The sequence below is a fragment of the Pseudorca crassidens genome, chromosome 12 (genome assembly GCF_039906515.1).
Source record: "Pseudorca crassidens isolate mPseCra1 chromosome 12, mPseCra1.hap1, whole genome shotgun sequence".
Classification (NCBI taxonomy): Eukaryota; Metazoa; Chordata; class Mammalia; order Artiodactyla; family Delphinidae; genus Pseudorca; species Pseudorca crassidens.
The window spans coordinates 77,323,329-77,337,398 of NC_090307.1; the positions used below are offsets into that span (position 1 = coordinate 77,323,329).

A 14,070-nucleotide genomic window follows, 5' to 3' on the forward strand; every position below is an offset into this window, starting at 1 on the left:
TCTTAACCACTGGGCTGCCAGCGAAGTCCCCATCTGTTAACTCTTTTGATCCTCACATAAACTCCACTAGGGAAGCAGTATTTTTTTTTTCTACGCACCAAATGGAAATTCAGTATTATAATCAAAACTTCAAAGTCTTCCTCCCATACTGCTTTAATGTAAGGAAAAATAGCTTTTAATTTAATTTAATTTTTAGACAGGAAAGTAGTATCTATTGGTGGGCATGAGTAAGGAGAGGACAGTGCCAAGGCTCTCATGAATGCAGGACCTGCCATTTGTCCAGGGGGCCACGATTAGGGATGTATTCGACCCCACAGTCATCCGGGATGAGCCACTTTTCTGCCACCATGTTTTCAAATTCATCTGCTTAAACTTCGTAAATCCCCACTCCTTGGAGATGTGAATCTTCTGGGGGCCAGGGAACTTGAACTCAGCCTGTGTAGGGCCTCAATCACATGCTCCTTGCTCTGCAGCTCGGTGCGGATGAACATTATGACTTGGCCAATGTGGACCCTGGCCACTGTGCCCTGGGGCTTTCCAAAGGCACCGCGCATACCTGTCTGGAGCCTAGATTGGGGACCGCATGCCGGACATGAATGTCCACTGGAAAGGGCTGTCTCCAAGGTCCCTTAGGGCAACCCATACAGGCAACAAGCTGCATACACTACTGGGGAAGTAGTATTTTATCCCCATCTTACACTTGAGGAACCAACGCACAGAGAGGTTAAGTAACCTACCCAAGCCACAGCCAGTAAGTGCAAAGCTGGTATTTGTACTAGAGGCTGGCTTCAGGGTCTGTGTTCTAATTGTTACTGCCTCTTCATGCCAGAAACTTACTGCTACTATTTAATATTAAAAAAAGAAAAAAACCTCCATTTTTAAACTTTAATACATGCCTTAGCTTCTTCCTAAGCAATAACATCCGTAAAATTATGTGTATTATTTTATATGCACACACACACACACACACACACACACACACACACACACACACAGAGGATATAAATACCCAACTAGTAAAAAACCTTTGGGAATCTCTCATCAACACAAAAGGGCTGGCATACAGTAGGCGTGCAATAAATGCAGCCATCATGCTTCTTGTCCAAACCTGAACTATATGCTAAGGCGCCACTCCTCCAGGAAGCCCTCCCTGATCACACCCACCCTCAGCTGCCCTATGGGGACCTTCTGTTCTCTGTTCTCCTAGGGGGTGTTAGGGTTGTCACTGAATTAGTGACTTCCTCTCCCCTCCAGGCTGGGGGCCACCTCAGGGCATGAACTGGGTTTATCACCTCTGTGTCCCCAGTGCCCAGGCCAGGACAGGACACCTGTCAAGGATGGTGTTTGTTTAATGTGAGGATGGGGATGAAACTGCTAAAGTCCTCATCAAGGATCATGACCAAGCAGTTCCTCTTGACCCCAAGTGGCCAGGAGTTAATCATCAAACCCGGGGAGGTCACACACAGGTCAAGAAGGGCACAGACCATCTGGGCTGCCAGGTGCTGCCTGGACCTCACCTCCCATTTGATATATAGGGAAACTGAGGCCCCCCCCAAATTAATGTGACCAGCTCAGATTCACCCAGTGAGATGCTGATAGAGACAAGACATGAATGTGATCACATCATTCCCCTGCCTAAAGCCTTCCATGGCTCCCTAGTGCCCCTGGGGTGAGGTTCAGACTCTGGATTGGCACAGGCATCCAGTGGACTCTGGTCCTTGCCCACCTCCTCAGCCCCAAACCCACATGCTGTCCCATCCTTGCCTTTTCTCTTCGAGTCCTCCTGCACATGTCTCTGTTCCTGGAACACCCCATGTTTTTCAGTTTCAGACCTTTGCTTTCCCTGTTCCTGATTCCTGACCCCTCTCAGTCTCCTCCTCCAGGAAGCCTTCCCAGCCCTCAAGGGTCAGGTGAGGTACCTGCTCTGGGCGCCCACAGCCCTACCCCACCTCTTCTTGCCAACATCTGACAGCATTGATCATAGCTGCTCTTCAGTGGTATCTTGGGGCTTCTTGAGGGCAGGGGACATGCTGTCTTGTTTGAAGCTAAAGGTCCCAGGACTTGACACATAGTTGGTGTCCAATAAATATTCTTTGAGTGAATGAATCGGTTGTCAGAGTCATTCATTTGAACAATAAATAATTGTTTGAGTCCCAATGTTGGGTATAAAATATCACAGATGAGGAGGAGCTTCAGAAGAAAACATGCCTTTCTCATGTGACAGATAATAATTGTTCCTTTATCCTTGTTTTCTTGTCTCAGACCTAAGTTGACCTTGACAGTGGTCCAGGGGAAGTGGCTTGGCATTTGGCACAAGCACTGGGCTTGGAGGTGTCTATGTCACAGCAAAGGTGGTCCAGGGTGAGAGCTAAAGGGTGCCCCTCGCTGGCTGGGTGGCCTTGGCTGAGTGAGTCCCCCTCTCTGGGCCTCAGTTTCTTCGTCTGTGAAATGGGACCAGGTAATCACATGTCTCGGACAGCAAACCGGGAGGCAATGAAGGCTGATCTTGTCCCCTTTCTCCTTCAGTGGGGAGCTGTCCCTTTAATACAGGAGGAGGGGCCAAGGCCACAGGAAGCTGCAGGAAGCTGGCAGAGCCAGTGGCCAGGCAGGCTGGTGGGCAGTGGGCTGGGGCTGAGCTGGTTTGGGGACTGTTGAGAAGGAAGGTAAGGGGGTCTGGGGCCCAAATAGGGCCCTGGGGCTCTACGTACATTTGTGAATGTGAGTAGAGGCTAGTCTGGAAAGTTCTGGGGCCAAGTTCCAGCTGAGTGGACAGAAAGTGGGAGGGTGAGACTGTCCGAAGTCCTCCCAGGAACATGGGTTCAGCTCAGGGTGCTTGTGGCCCGTCTGCCTTGGACTAGAAGGCTAGGGATCTGGGACCCTGAGGATCGGGGAGCACGTCCTGATCCCAGTGGGGTGGGGCTGACATTCTGCCAGCCAAGGGGTGGCTGAGGTTTCCCAGCCCTGGCACCAGAGATCTGACTGTTGAGCGTCACCCAGGTGGCCTCTGGGGAAAAGCGTGAGGGACAAGGGAGGTGGAAAAGGTAGTCAGTTGGTCTTTTACCCCGATTCATAGAAGTAGCAGGTGCCCTCCTGGGCGTCTGGGCTTGATAAGGCTGTTGGCAGCTTGGGGTTCACTGACGCCTGCTGTCCTCTTCTGGGCAGTCGGTATAACCAAGAGGGCTGGGGGCGCCTGGGGACTGGACAGGAGCATTTAGCTCCTAAGGACAACCGAAAGTTAAGTACTAAATGCTCACCCCTTTAATGATAATAATGCTAATATAAAAGAGAAAGTAAAGCATGGTGGGTAAGAACACAGATGCCAAAGTGCACTGCCTGAGTTTGAATCCTGGCCATGCCATTTCTAGCTGTGTGACCTTGGACAAGTTACTTAACCTCTCTGGGCCTCAGTTTCATTGTCTATAAAGTGGAGTTAATAATTGAACCTATCTCAGGGTCATTGTAATGATTATATGAGATAAAATATAAGGTGGTTGGTATAGTGCCTGGCTCAAAGTAAGTCCCATATAATTATTAGCTATTATTATATGTGAAGCAGAGTTGATGCCTTTACTTTGTGGTCTCACGTAATCATCACAATGATCCTGTGATGTACAAGCTCTTCTCCCAGTTTGTTGTGTGGTTAGTTCCTTTGCATTTTTCAGGTTTCAGTTTTAATGGTCACCTCCTCCAAAAGGCCTTTCCTGACCTCCTGACCCAAAGTAGGTCCCCTGTTCTTCTCTTCAAGACTCCGTATATGCCTGTTTCCCTTTTAGCAGTTCTCACCATTTCTGATTGTTTGTCTATACAGTTATTTGTTGAATGTCGATCCCCTTCTGAGATTATAAGTCACCCCCAGGAGTAGATATTTGTCTGGTTCACCATGGTGTCCCCAGTTCCTAGGTCAGGACCTACACCTTGGAAGCATTCTAGAGTAACAATGAGCCTACCAGCACTGTTAGAAGACCCCAGTGAGATAATGCCTCCAGAAGACTCAGTCAGTTTCTGGTAATTGGATTCCATAAAGGATAGCTATTATTATTATTATTACTATTATTATTAATCTGCCCCAAAACCTGTGAGTTGGGATGTTATTATTCCCATTTTACAGAAGGGGAAATAGGCACACAGAGGTTGAGACACTTGTCTGGGTCACACAGCCAAGAAGTCATAGCTAGTTTCTAACTTTGGTCTCTGATTGACCCCAAAGCTCACATTCTTGGGCTCTGGGGCTGAGGTGAGGCCCAGGGCTGGGTATGAGGGATTTGGGTGACCCGTGGGCTACCCTCCCCCAATGCCATGCCCCGCTTAAGAATTGTCCTGGATGGAACTGGGTGGAGGTGGTTCAGGCTTTGCCATGCCTGGGGAACCCCAGGGCCATCCCAACAAAGGCCCAGAGTCAAATCCAGGGACAGGAGACCTGGAAACCTCTGAAGCGGGGAGCCCAGCTCTTGACTAAGCAAGGGTGGACGAGAAACTTGGGCTTGTGGTGGGCGGGGGAGGTTGCAGCGCTCTGCCTAGTGGCAAATAATGGAACTGCAGCCCCACTATTGGGCGGCCCAATGCTTTTCTGCGCCAGAAAAAAAAAAGGGAGGTGAGTGGGAGGGCAGAGCGTTTGCTCCTTAAAAAAAAATCCTTCTATTGTTCTCCCTTCTAATGTCCTCCCTCTCTGCTTCTCGCCCTTACACACTGGTTCATTCACTCACTCACTCATCCGCACTCTGGCTTAAAACTTCCCAGCGGCTTCCCATAGCAAGTAGAATTAGAATAATATCTCAACTTTCACCGTGGGCTGGAACGCCCTCCCCAACATCCCTGACCACCTCTCCTCGCTCGCCTCCTACTCTCACCTCCACCAGTCCCTTCTCTCAGCACCAGGAACGCTCTAAGTTCATTTCCTTCAAGGCAGTGGTTCTACCTGCTGTTCCCCCTACAGAACGCTTTTCCCTTGCTTCTCTTCTCGTCATTCATCTCAAAGTTCCCCCTTCGAGAACTTGCAGGTCAAAAGAAAGTAAATTACCTCTCAACCAACCAAAAATGCACAAAACCCTAAACCATCACCAACAGCAAGACGGGTGGTTTATTACATTTAATGAGATGATTGGAAATTTGAACACTTAGCAGATATTTGATGATATTAAGAAATCATTTTAATATTTTTAGACGTGATAATGGCGTTGTGATTACATTAAAAAAAATAAACATCAGTGAGGCATAATTTCCATAAAATAAAATTAGCTTACTCAAGGTTAGAATTTGAAGAGTTTGGACAAATGTATACTGTTCTGAAACTGTGGCTACAATGTTTAAAAAGAGTTCTTTGCTTTTAGAGCTACATGCTGAAATATTTACAGAAGAAATAATATGGGAGGAAATTTATAATAATCATAAAGGAGGAAAAAATAATAATACAGCAAGGAGGATTAGGCACAGATATGGAGAAAACAAGGCAGGCCACGCGTTGATGATTGTTGAAACTAAGTGATGGCTACACGGGAGCTTCGTCAGACAGTTCTTGACACTTTTGCTGTGTTTAAATTTTCCATAATACAAGTTTTAAAAAAAGTTTCTTTCCTGGGAGACGGCTTTGCTGACCACCCTTGCTAAAATAATACCCTCCCCTCTAGGTCACTCCTGTTTGAAATTCTGTGGTTCTGTCTCCCCAACTAGACCGTGAGCTCCGGCAAAGCAGGGGCTGCCTCTGACGTGTCCCCTGCTGGGACCCAAAACCTGGAACTGCCTGGCACATAGTAGGTGCTCAGTAATGTCTTTTGAATGAATAATGAATGATGAATGAATGAATTCTCCCACTCTCATTCATTCATCACCATATTGGCCACGTTCTCCATCCCCAGCGCTGTGAGCAGCCCCAGTTACAGAAGAAAAGAGCCCCTAGTCCAGACCTCCCTGTCCAGCTGGTGAAAGTGAGGCCCAGAGAGGCGCGGATACTTCCCTGGAGCCTCACAGCTTGGCAGCCATATGGCACTAAGGGCGCCAAGCGGAGGAGCTTCTCCCTCTCCCCGTTCCCCGTTCTGGTCACAGGGACTCTTGGCTGGAGCTGCCTGGGCTATGATGTTTGTGCCCTCCTGCAGGCCCTCTAGGTGGTTGCTGTCATGGAGGGCCCTCTGGCGGAGTGCGCCAAGGGTGAGCACTTCCACATCGTCACACCTCTGCTGGAGAGCTGGGCACTGTCCCAGGTGGTGGGCATGCCTGTCTTCCTCAAGTATGAGAACGTGCAGCCGACTGGCTCCTTCAAGATCCGTGGCATTGGACGTTTCTGCCAGGAGGTGAGGGTGTGTGGGCAGGAGGGGAGAGTGAGGTTGTACAGGTGGAAGGGGACAGCTGTGGGCAGGACGAGGGGTGGGGAGAGTTGGCCTCCATGACACCTGCTTGGGTCAGCCCCCACCCACATACCTTGTCTTCCCAGGTGGCCAAAAAGGGATGCAGACACCTGGTGTGCTCCTCAGGTGAGCCCACCCCTTTCTACTTCATGCGGGTCCTCAGGGCTGGGTTGGGGGAGGAGGACCTGGCTGGAGCAGCAGTAGATGTCCAGGGCTTGGCCTCTTTTTTTTTTTGCGGTACGTGGGCCTCTCACTGCCGTGGCCTCTCCCGTTGTGGAGCACAGGCTCCGGACGTGCAGGCTCAGCGGCCATGGCTCACGGGCCCAGCCGTTCCGCGGCATGCGGGATCCTCCCGGACCGGGGCATGAACCCGTGTCCCCTGCATCGGCAGGCGGACTCTCAACCACTGCGCCACCAGGGAAGCCCCTCTTTCTTTTCTTTTTTGTAAATAAATTTATTTGTTTGTTTTATTTTGGCTGCACGTGGGCTTTCTCTAGTTGCGGCGAGCGGGGGCTACTCTTCGTTGCGGTGCGCGGGCTTCTCATTGCGGTGGCTTTTCTTGTCGCAGAGCACGGGCTCTAGGCGCCTGGGCTTCCATAGTTGTGGCACGTGGGCCTCAGCAGTTGCAGCATGTGGGCTCAGTAGTTGTGGCTCGCGGGCTCTAGAGCACAGTCTCAGTAGTTGTGGTGCACGGGCTTAGCTGCTCCACGGCATGTGGGATCTTCCCGGACCAGGGCTCGAACCCATGCATGTCCCCTGCATTGGCAGGCGGACTCCCAACCACTGCGCCACCAGGGAGGTCCTTGGCCTCTTCTTAAAGGTCCAGTCTCATCAAGGTCATGGTCAGATGGCTGCTTTGTATGTCCTCTCCCAGCCCCCTTCCCATCATTCAAGCCTCCTGGTAGTAAGTGATAAAACCGCAATCATGCGGGTTTAAGTTACAGGCTCCAAGAATTGAAGAATTCTTGGGATAATTGGCTTTCAGGCACAGCTGGACCCAGGCGCTCTCCTCTGTATCTCTCCTTTTCTTGGCTTGTCGTTCCTCTGTACTAACTTTACTCTCATATAGACCACATGGTAGCAAGATGGCCATCCGGAGTTTTAGGCTTGCCTCCTACCATCCTACCAACCCTGGTGAAAAGGGAGTACCCCTTCCCAATGGCCTCATCAATCCATGAATTGGTTTTTTTGGCCCAGCTTGTCCCATGTACTCATCTCTGAACCAATCATGGTTCAGGTGAGTGCGTTCTCTGATTGGCTCCACATAGATCATGTGTCCACCTCTGGGGCCAATGGTGGGGCATATAAGTGTCGGGAAGGCGTGACTCCCAAAGGGGAATGGAGGGGGTGGGAGAGCAGTGTGTCAACAGGCTAATGCAAATGCCCACAGCCCCCCCTTCTACTGCCTCCACAGGGGGTAACGCAGGCATCGCTGCCGCTTACGCTGCTCGGAAGCTGGGCATCCCAGCCACCATTGTGCTCCCCGAGGGCACCTCTCTGCAGGTGGTGAGCAGGCTGCAGGGGGAGGGGGCCGAAGTTCAGCTGACGGGAAAGGTAAGGACCTCAAGAAGGGGAGACCAGCTGAAGGGAGCTGTTCCCCCTTTACTCCCTCCTCAGCCCCAAGAGATCCTGTTTCCTTTTCCGTTCTGTGAATTGTGCCTGGGACCCAGTCATCCCCGAGGATGGCTGAGCTGAGGGGTGAGTGGGATGTGTTGTGTATTAAGGGCTGGGATCTGTCAACTTGCCTCTCCCCACCTCGAGGAGACTTTTCCTGTGTGATCCCAAGAGAAGCAGGAGGCTGGTGGTTACCAGGAGTGTATCTGTCTCCCTGCACCCTCACTAACACTTGGTACTATCCACTTAAAATTTTTGCCTTTCAATAAGACAAAAAGTATAAAGAAAGATGGTGACAGCATCATCCCCCATTCTGAGGCCACCCCGAAATGAAAGGATATTCATCTGATAAGGATATCATTGGTTCACTTTGTTACCCAAGAAACAGAGACCCAAACATGTCATCCTTCCCCCCTCCTGGGAAGAAGAAGAAAAAAAATCCATCCATCCATCATCCCTGGAAAACAGGCTTTTAAAAACCATCAAGGTTAAAACTAAAAGCCATATCATGGTACCCAAAAGCTGGTCTCCAAATACTTAGTGTATACAGTTTCCTTCCTGCCTGCCTGCTTTTCTGTCTTCCCTTCTCCTTCCTTCCTTCATATATTCATCCATTCATTCATTCACTCACTCATTCATTCACTCATTCATTCAACATCCTTCCGTCCATCACCCTTTCTCCCTCCCTCTGCCTTCTTTTCCACCCCTCCATCCGTCCATCATCCATCCAACAGATATTCATTGAGCACAGACCATGTGCCTGCACTATGTTAGGCAGTGCTAAGAATACAGAGGTAATAAGACGTGGTCTCTACTCTTACAAAGCTCCAAATATTGCTGGGGAGACTCGCAGGTAACCAGATGATGAGAATAGAACATGATGGGTCCTGCCTGGATTGTAGAAAGCACATGGCATCCATTTGTCCCCTTGGAAGCCTCTGCCTTTGTCCCAGGAGGCTGCTGGGTCCACACCAGCTCTGGTCTCACCCTCGGGGGTCTCCTCAGCCCACTGGCCCCTGGAGCCATCCAGGAGACCTCAGGCTCTGCTCCAACCTCCATAGCCGTCTGACTCCCGTCTTCTGAGGGCCTCGGTTTCTCTTTAGGTCTGGGACGAGGCCAATCTAAGGGCACAAGAGTTGGCCAAGAAGGACGGCTGGGTGAACATCCACCCGTTTGACCACCCCCTGATATGGTAAGGCTGGTGCCCCTCTCCCCATGGAACTCAGCACTGAGAGACCCTCGTTGAGTCAGGGTCCTCCCGCTGGACAGAGGGGAAACTGAGGCCCCAAGAGGAGAAGAGGCTTGGAAGCCAGGCACGTGGAGGTCCAGACCCCGCCTCTGCCACTTGTGACCTGTGTGACTCTGCAAAGCATCTCACAACCCGTGCCTCAGTTTCCACGTGTGTAAAATGGAAATGCTAATAATAAATCCCCTTGACTGAGTGTGTACTTTGGGACACATTCCATCCGTTTAGTCTTCCCCAAAGCCCTAGACATGGTTTTTTTAATGCCCATTTTACAGGTGAGGAAACTGAGGCACAGAGGGGTCAAGCTCCTTGCTGAAGATTACACAGCTAGTAAGTGGCAGAGACCTTGGGTCCCAGGTCCAGGACTTGAGTTGGGCTGGTTCTGAGTGTTACTCTGGTCTCCCCTTAACCAGACACAAGAACGCTGCCTCTTTCCAGCGTTGTGGAATGGATTAAATGGATTGCGAATGTGCCTGGGAGGTTGATGAAAGGCGGAAAGAATGAGTGAATGAATAACCTGAGTGGATGAAAGCTGAGTGAACTAAGCGTGGCAGGGTCTCCCCTCCACGTGCCACGGGTGGGGAGGCGGATGGCGACGCGGGGAGTCTGTGTGGTTGTGAGCCTGTGGGACTGGGGCCTCCCTCACCCCTGCTCCTCTCTCCTGCTCCCTTATCCTGCAGGGAAGGCCACGGGAGCCTGGTGCGGGAGCTGAAGGCAGTGCTGGGGACCCCACCGGGTGCCCTGGTGCTGGCAGTGGGGGGCGGAGGCCTCCTGGCCGGGGTGTCAGCTGGTCTGGCGGAGGTGGGCTGGCAGCACGTGCCCATAATTGCCATGGAGACCCAAGGGGCACACTGTTTCAATGCGGCCGTTAAGGCAGGCAGGCTGGTGACACTGCCGGACATCACCAGGTAGGCATAGGCTGGGGGCATTTGTGGGGCGCTAGGCTGCCCTAGGACCTCCCAGTGCCACTTAGTGGAAGTGGGGCACTCAAGGGGGTCACCTTTTTTTTTAATTAAAAAAAGTTTTTTTTTTGCCACACCATGGCATGCGGGATCTTAGTTTCCTGACCAGGGATCGAACCCATGTCCCCTGCAGTGGAAGCACAGAGTCTTAACCACTGGACCACCAGGGAAGTCCCCTCAAGGGGGGGGTCTCCTTAATCCTGCATGGCTGATCTATAGGACTTTTCATTCCCCGCTTAAACCCATCAGTGTGTTCCCTACGCTCTCAGGCCCCAATCAGACTCCTCCCCATCCCACTTCAGCCGCTGGCCCGTCTTCCTGTCCCTTGAAGGGGTCATGCTCTTTCCTCCCGCCATGCCTTTGCACGGGCTGTGTCCTCGGCCCAGAAGTCCTAGGGTTCCCTCTTCTTCTTCTGGCTGTTTTTTCTCCCCTCAGAGAGATTCTCCCCACAACCCTGTCATCGGGGTTTCCCCTCCCAAGTTCTCCCTCATAGTGTCTGCCTACAGTGGGCATTTACTTACTTGTTCTTGCGTTTCCTTACTCACTGCTGTCTCCCCTCCCAGACTTGGTTCTTGATAACAGCAATAACAATAATTGCAACCGACACTTCTGTAGAACTCACTATCTGTCAGGCTCTATTCTAAGCACTTGAAATGTTTTAGCTCATTGTCTGCGACAACGTCGTGAGCCTATTGTTATTAGCTATTGTTATCAGCTATTGTTATTAGCCCAGTTTTTCAGATGAGGAAACTGAGGCTCAGGGAGGCGAGGTGACTTTTCCAAGGTCACACAGCTAGTTTAGAGCCAGGGTTTGAAACCAGGCAGCCTGGTACCAGAGTCCGTACTCTGGGCCACTTAGGGCTCAGAGCCAGTTCTTATGAGCTCAGCAAAGCCTCTCCCAGGCCTGAAACACTGCCTAGCTCAGGGAAATACCAGCAGGTAGGTGATCCCAAGCACGGAGGTAAAGAGCGTGGACTCTGGAGCCAGACTACCTGAATTTGAGCCCACATTCTGCTATTGACTAGCTGTGTGTCCTAGAGCAAGTTACTCAACCTCTGTGAACTTCAGTTTCCTGACCTATAAAATGGAACTCATACATTTCTAACTCCAAGGGACAGCATAAGGATTAAGACAGAAAATCCAGGGATTTCCCTGGCGGTCCAGTGGTTACAGCTCCGTGCTTCCACTGCAGGGGGCTCAGGTGCGATCCCTGGTTGGGGAACTAAGATCCCACATGCTGCACGGCACAACCAACCAACCAAGCAAACAAACAAACAAAACCCCTGTCGGAAAATCCGAGCATCCAGCACCTTGGAAACATTCAGTGAATATTAGCTATAGCGTAGACACGGTAAATGGTTATTAATGAATAAAATGAAAAAATCATTTTCTAGGCTTGGCTTTCTGGGGTCTGTGCAAGAACAACACAGTCAGGGCTGCAGAGCCAGAGGGGGTGATGTGCATTCACCAGCTGTTCACGGGACACACAATTTCTGAGTGCTGCCTCTGAGCCAGGCGCTGCTCGAGACTCTTGGAATGCTGGGCCCCCGGCCCATTGCAGGATGGGAGGGGGGCCCAGGGCTGGGGAGGGTTGGGGCTGTGCGGGGAGTAGACTTGAGTCCCCAGCTCTTCTCCGCACCCCTGCCCTCCCTGCCCCGCCTGCCCGCTCCTGCAGTGTAGCCAAGTGCCTGGGTGCCAGGACGGTGGCTGCACAGGCCCTGGCGTGTACGAAGGAGTTCAAGGTCTTCTCTGAGGTGGTGGAGGATGTTGAGGCCGTGAGCGCTGTGCAGCGGTTCCTGGGTGAGTAAGCACTGCCCCCCACCCGGGCTCAGAAACCAGCAAAGTCCCTGGATCCCCTGGAGAGGGTGTGCTCTCTCTTGCCTGTATCCTCAGTGCCTATCGCAGGGCTGGATATACAGTAATCATGTAGTAAGTGCACGTTGAGTGGATGGAAAGGGTGGGGGTGAGGAAGGGGTGTGTCCTGCTGTCTCTAGCCTCCGGACTTCTGCACCCACTCTTCTTCCCTCTTGCTGCCCATCCTGGCCCTGCTCCCTATTGGTTTCATGTAACTAAGGGCTACTCAGCTATCATGGCACCTCCTCCAGGAAGCCTCCTCTGATCTCTCACCCCCACCCCACCTGGGTTGAAGACTTCCTATGCACCAATCCCAACAGTCTCATAACTGCCAGATTCTTATCCAACTACATCGCTAGACTGTGAACTCTATGAGGGCGGGGGCTGGTGTGTCTTGTTCATTGTTGTGTCCCCAGGGCCTTCCTAGCACTGGGCCTGGCAGGGAGGGGGCGCTCAATAAATATTTGTTGAGTGAATGGATGAATGTATGAGTGAGTGGAAAGGTGGATAATGAATAGGTGGATGGGTGGGTGGATAGACGGTTGGATTGATGGGCAGTGGATTGACAAATGACATGGATGAAATGGATGGAAGGATGGGTGGACACATTGATTAATGGACACATTGATGGATGGACAGACAGACAGTCAAATGATGGATAGGGGATGAATGGATGGATGGATGAATGGATGGATGGATAAAACAATGATTGATAGATACACTGATAGATGGACAGACAGACAGTCTAATGATGGATAGAGGGAGGGATGGATGGATGGAGAGATGAAAGGCGGATGGATGGAGGGATAGATGGTCAGATTGATGGATGGAGAGAGAGTCAGACAAATGATGGATTGCGAGATGGGTGCCTGGATGGCTGGCTTCATGGAATTGCAGTGCCCAGAGCCTGCTGAGCACTAACTGGTTCTTCCTCCCTTTTCCCCCCTCCACCCCTGTTCCCCTGCTCTGGGCAGATGATGAGCGAATGTTGGTGGAGCCTGCCTGTGGGGCAGCCTTAGCCGCCATCTACTCAGGCCTCCTGGGGAGGCTCCAGGCTGAGGGCCGCCTGCACCCTTCCCCGGCCTCAGTCGTGGTCATCGTGTGTGGAGGCAACAACATTGACAGTGGAGAGCTACAGGCTCTGAAAGCCCAGCTGGGCCAGGGCTGAGGGCTCCTGGTTTAGGAGGGCCGGCTGGTCCCTAGTGATCCCCAAGAGGCTCCTGGACACCCCTGGAGGGGGTTGCTGGCTGAGGGGCCTCTGTGCTCATGGATGGCAGTGGCAGCTGCCCTGTGCTGCTACGCTGGCTGCCTCCTGCAGGAAGCCCTCCTGAACTCCCTTTGGCTTCCCTGCAGCTCTGGCCAATAAACCCTTTCTGAGTTGGGCGTGTAACTCCAGCAGGTCCATTTTTTCCGCCTCCATGAACTCAGAGAAGGCACACAGCAGCCTGATGCCAGCACTCTGATGAAGTGACTCTCTTCACATGACACAGCTTGTGCAACAAAGCCAAGAATTCAGAACTCCGGTTCCTAAGGGAATCCGGCCATGCTGAGCTCCTAACCGGGCTTCCCTTCCCTGGCGGACCTGCTCAGGAAGGGGAGGGGGACATTCTGTCACTTCTCAGGCCTGGGCTGGTAGGACAATATTACCAATCTTTATCAAGTGCTTGTCATGGGCCAGAAATGCTTCTAAGAACTTTCTATTCCTTGGCTTCTTTAACGTTCACAAAGGCACTATGAAGTAGAAACCAATTATTATCATCCCTGTTCTACAGATGGGGACACTGAGGCATGGAAAGGTGACATAACTCACTCGAGGTCACACAGGCTGGAATGTAGCCCGGCCAGTTTCAAACCCTGTGATTTTCGACATGACTCTGTATTTCTTGGACCTCCGCCTTCTTTGTGTGGTGGGACATTGGAGAAGGAGGTAGGGCCTCCAGGTCGGTCTGGACACAAGGAGGGTGGACACTGGTCCTGAAACTGGGCACCTGCAGCCCCTGGGAAGGATCTCTTCAGAAACCGAGAGAAAAGTAGAATCCTTTGTGGCCACCAGGGG

At 51.6% G+C, this 14,070-nt stretch overlaps 1 protein-coding gene and 1 non-coding gene across 7 annotated transcripts; one reads left to right on the top strand and one right to left on the bottom strand.

The window, feature by feature from the left end:
- Positions 1-611: 611 nt before the first annotated feature.
- LOC137204267 (small nucleolar RNA SNORA70) lies at positions 612-748 on the bottom strand. The gene has a single exon (XR_010933502.1). It is a non-coding gene; the product is annotated as a small nucleolar RNA SNORA70 (small nucleolar RNA).
- A 1,821-nt stretch (positions 749-2,569) lies between these two features.
- SDSL (serine dehydratase like) lies at positions 2,570-13,396 on the top strand. Of its 6 annotated transcripts, none has more exons than XM_067700689.1 (9): positions 2,570-2,663; positions 5,625-5,747; positions 6,040-6,284; positions 6,425-6,464; positions 7,753-7,892; positions 9,056-9,144; positions 9,879-10,106; positions 11,836-11,960; positions 12,989-13,396. In XM_067700689.1, exons 3-9 carry the CDS (start codon positions 6,111-6,113, stop codon positions 13,180-13,182), a joined length of 990 nt encoding a protein of 329 aa, XP_067556790.1. In that variant the 5' UTR covers positions 2,570-2,663; positions 5,625-5,747; positions 6,040-6,110; the 3' UTR covers positions 13,183-13,396. The 6 variants fall into 6 exon arrangements, with proteins under 6 accessions (XP_067556790.1, XP_067556789.1, XP_067556786.1 ...); XM_067700688.1 differs by having other exon boundaries at positions 6,090-6,284; XM_067700690.1 differs by having other exon boundaries at positions 2,594-2,663; positions 5,668-5,747; positions 6,090-6,284.
- Positions 13,397-14,070: the final 674 nt, after the last annotated feature.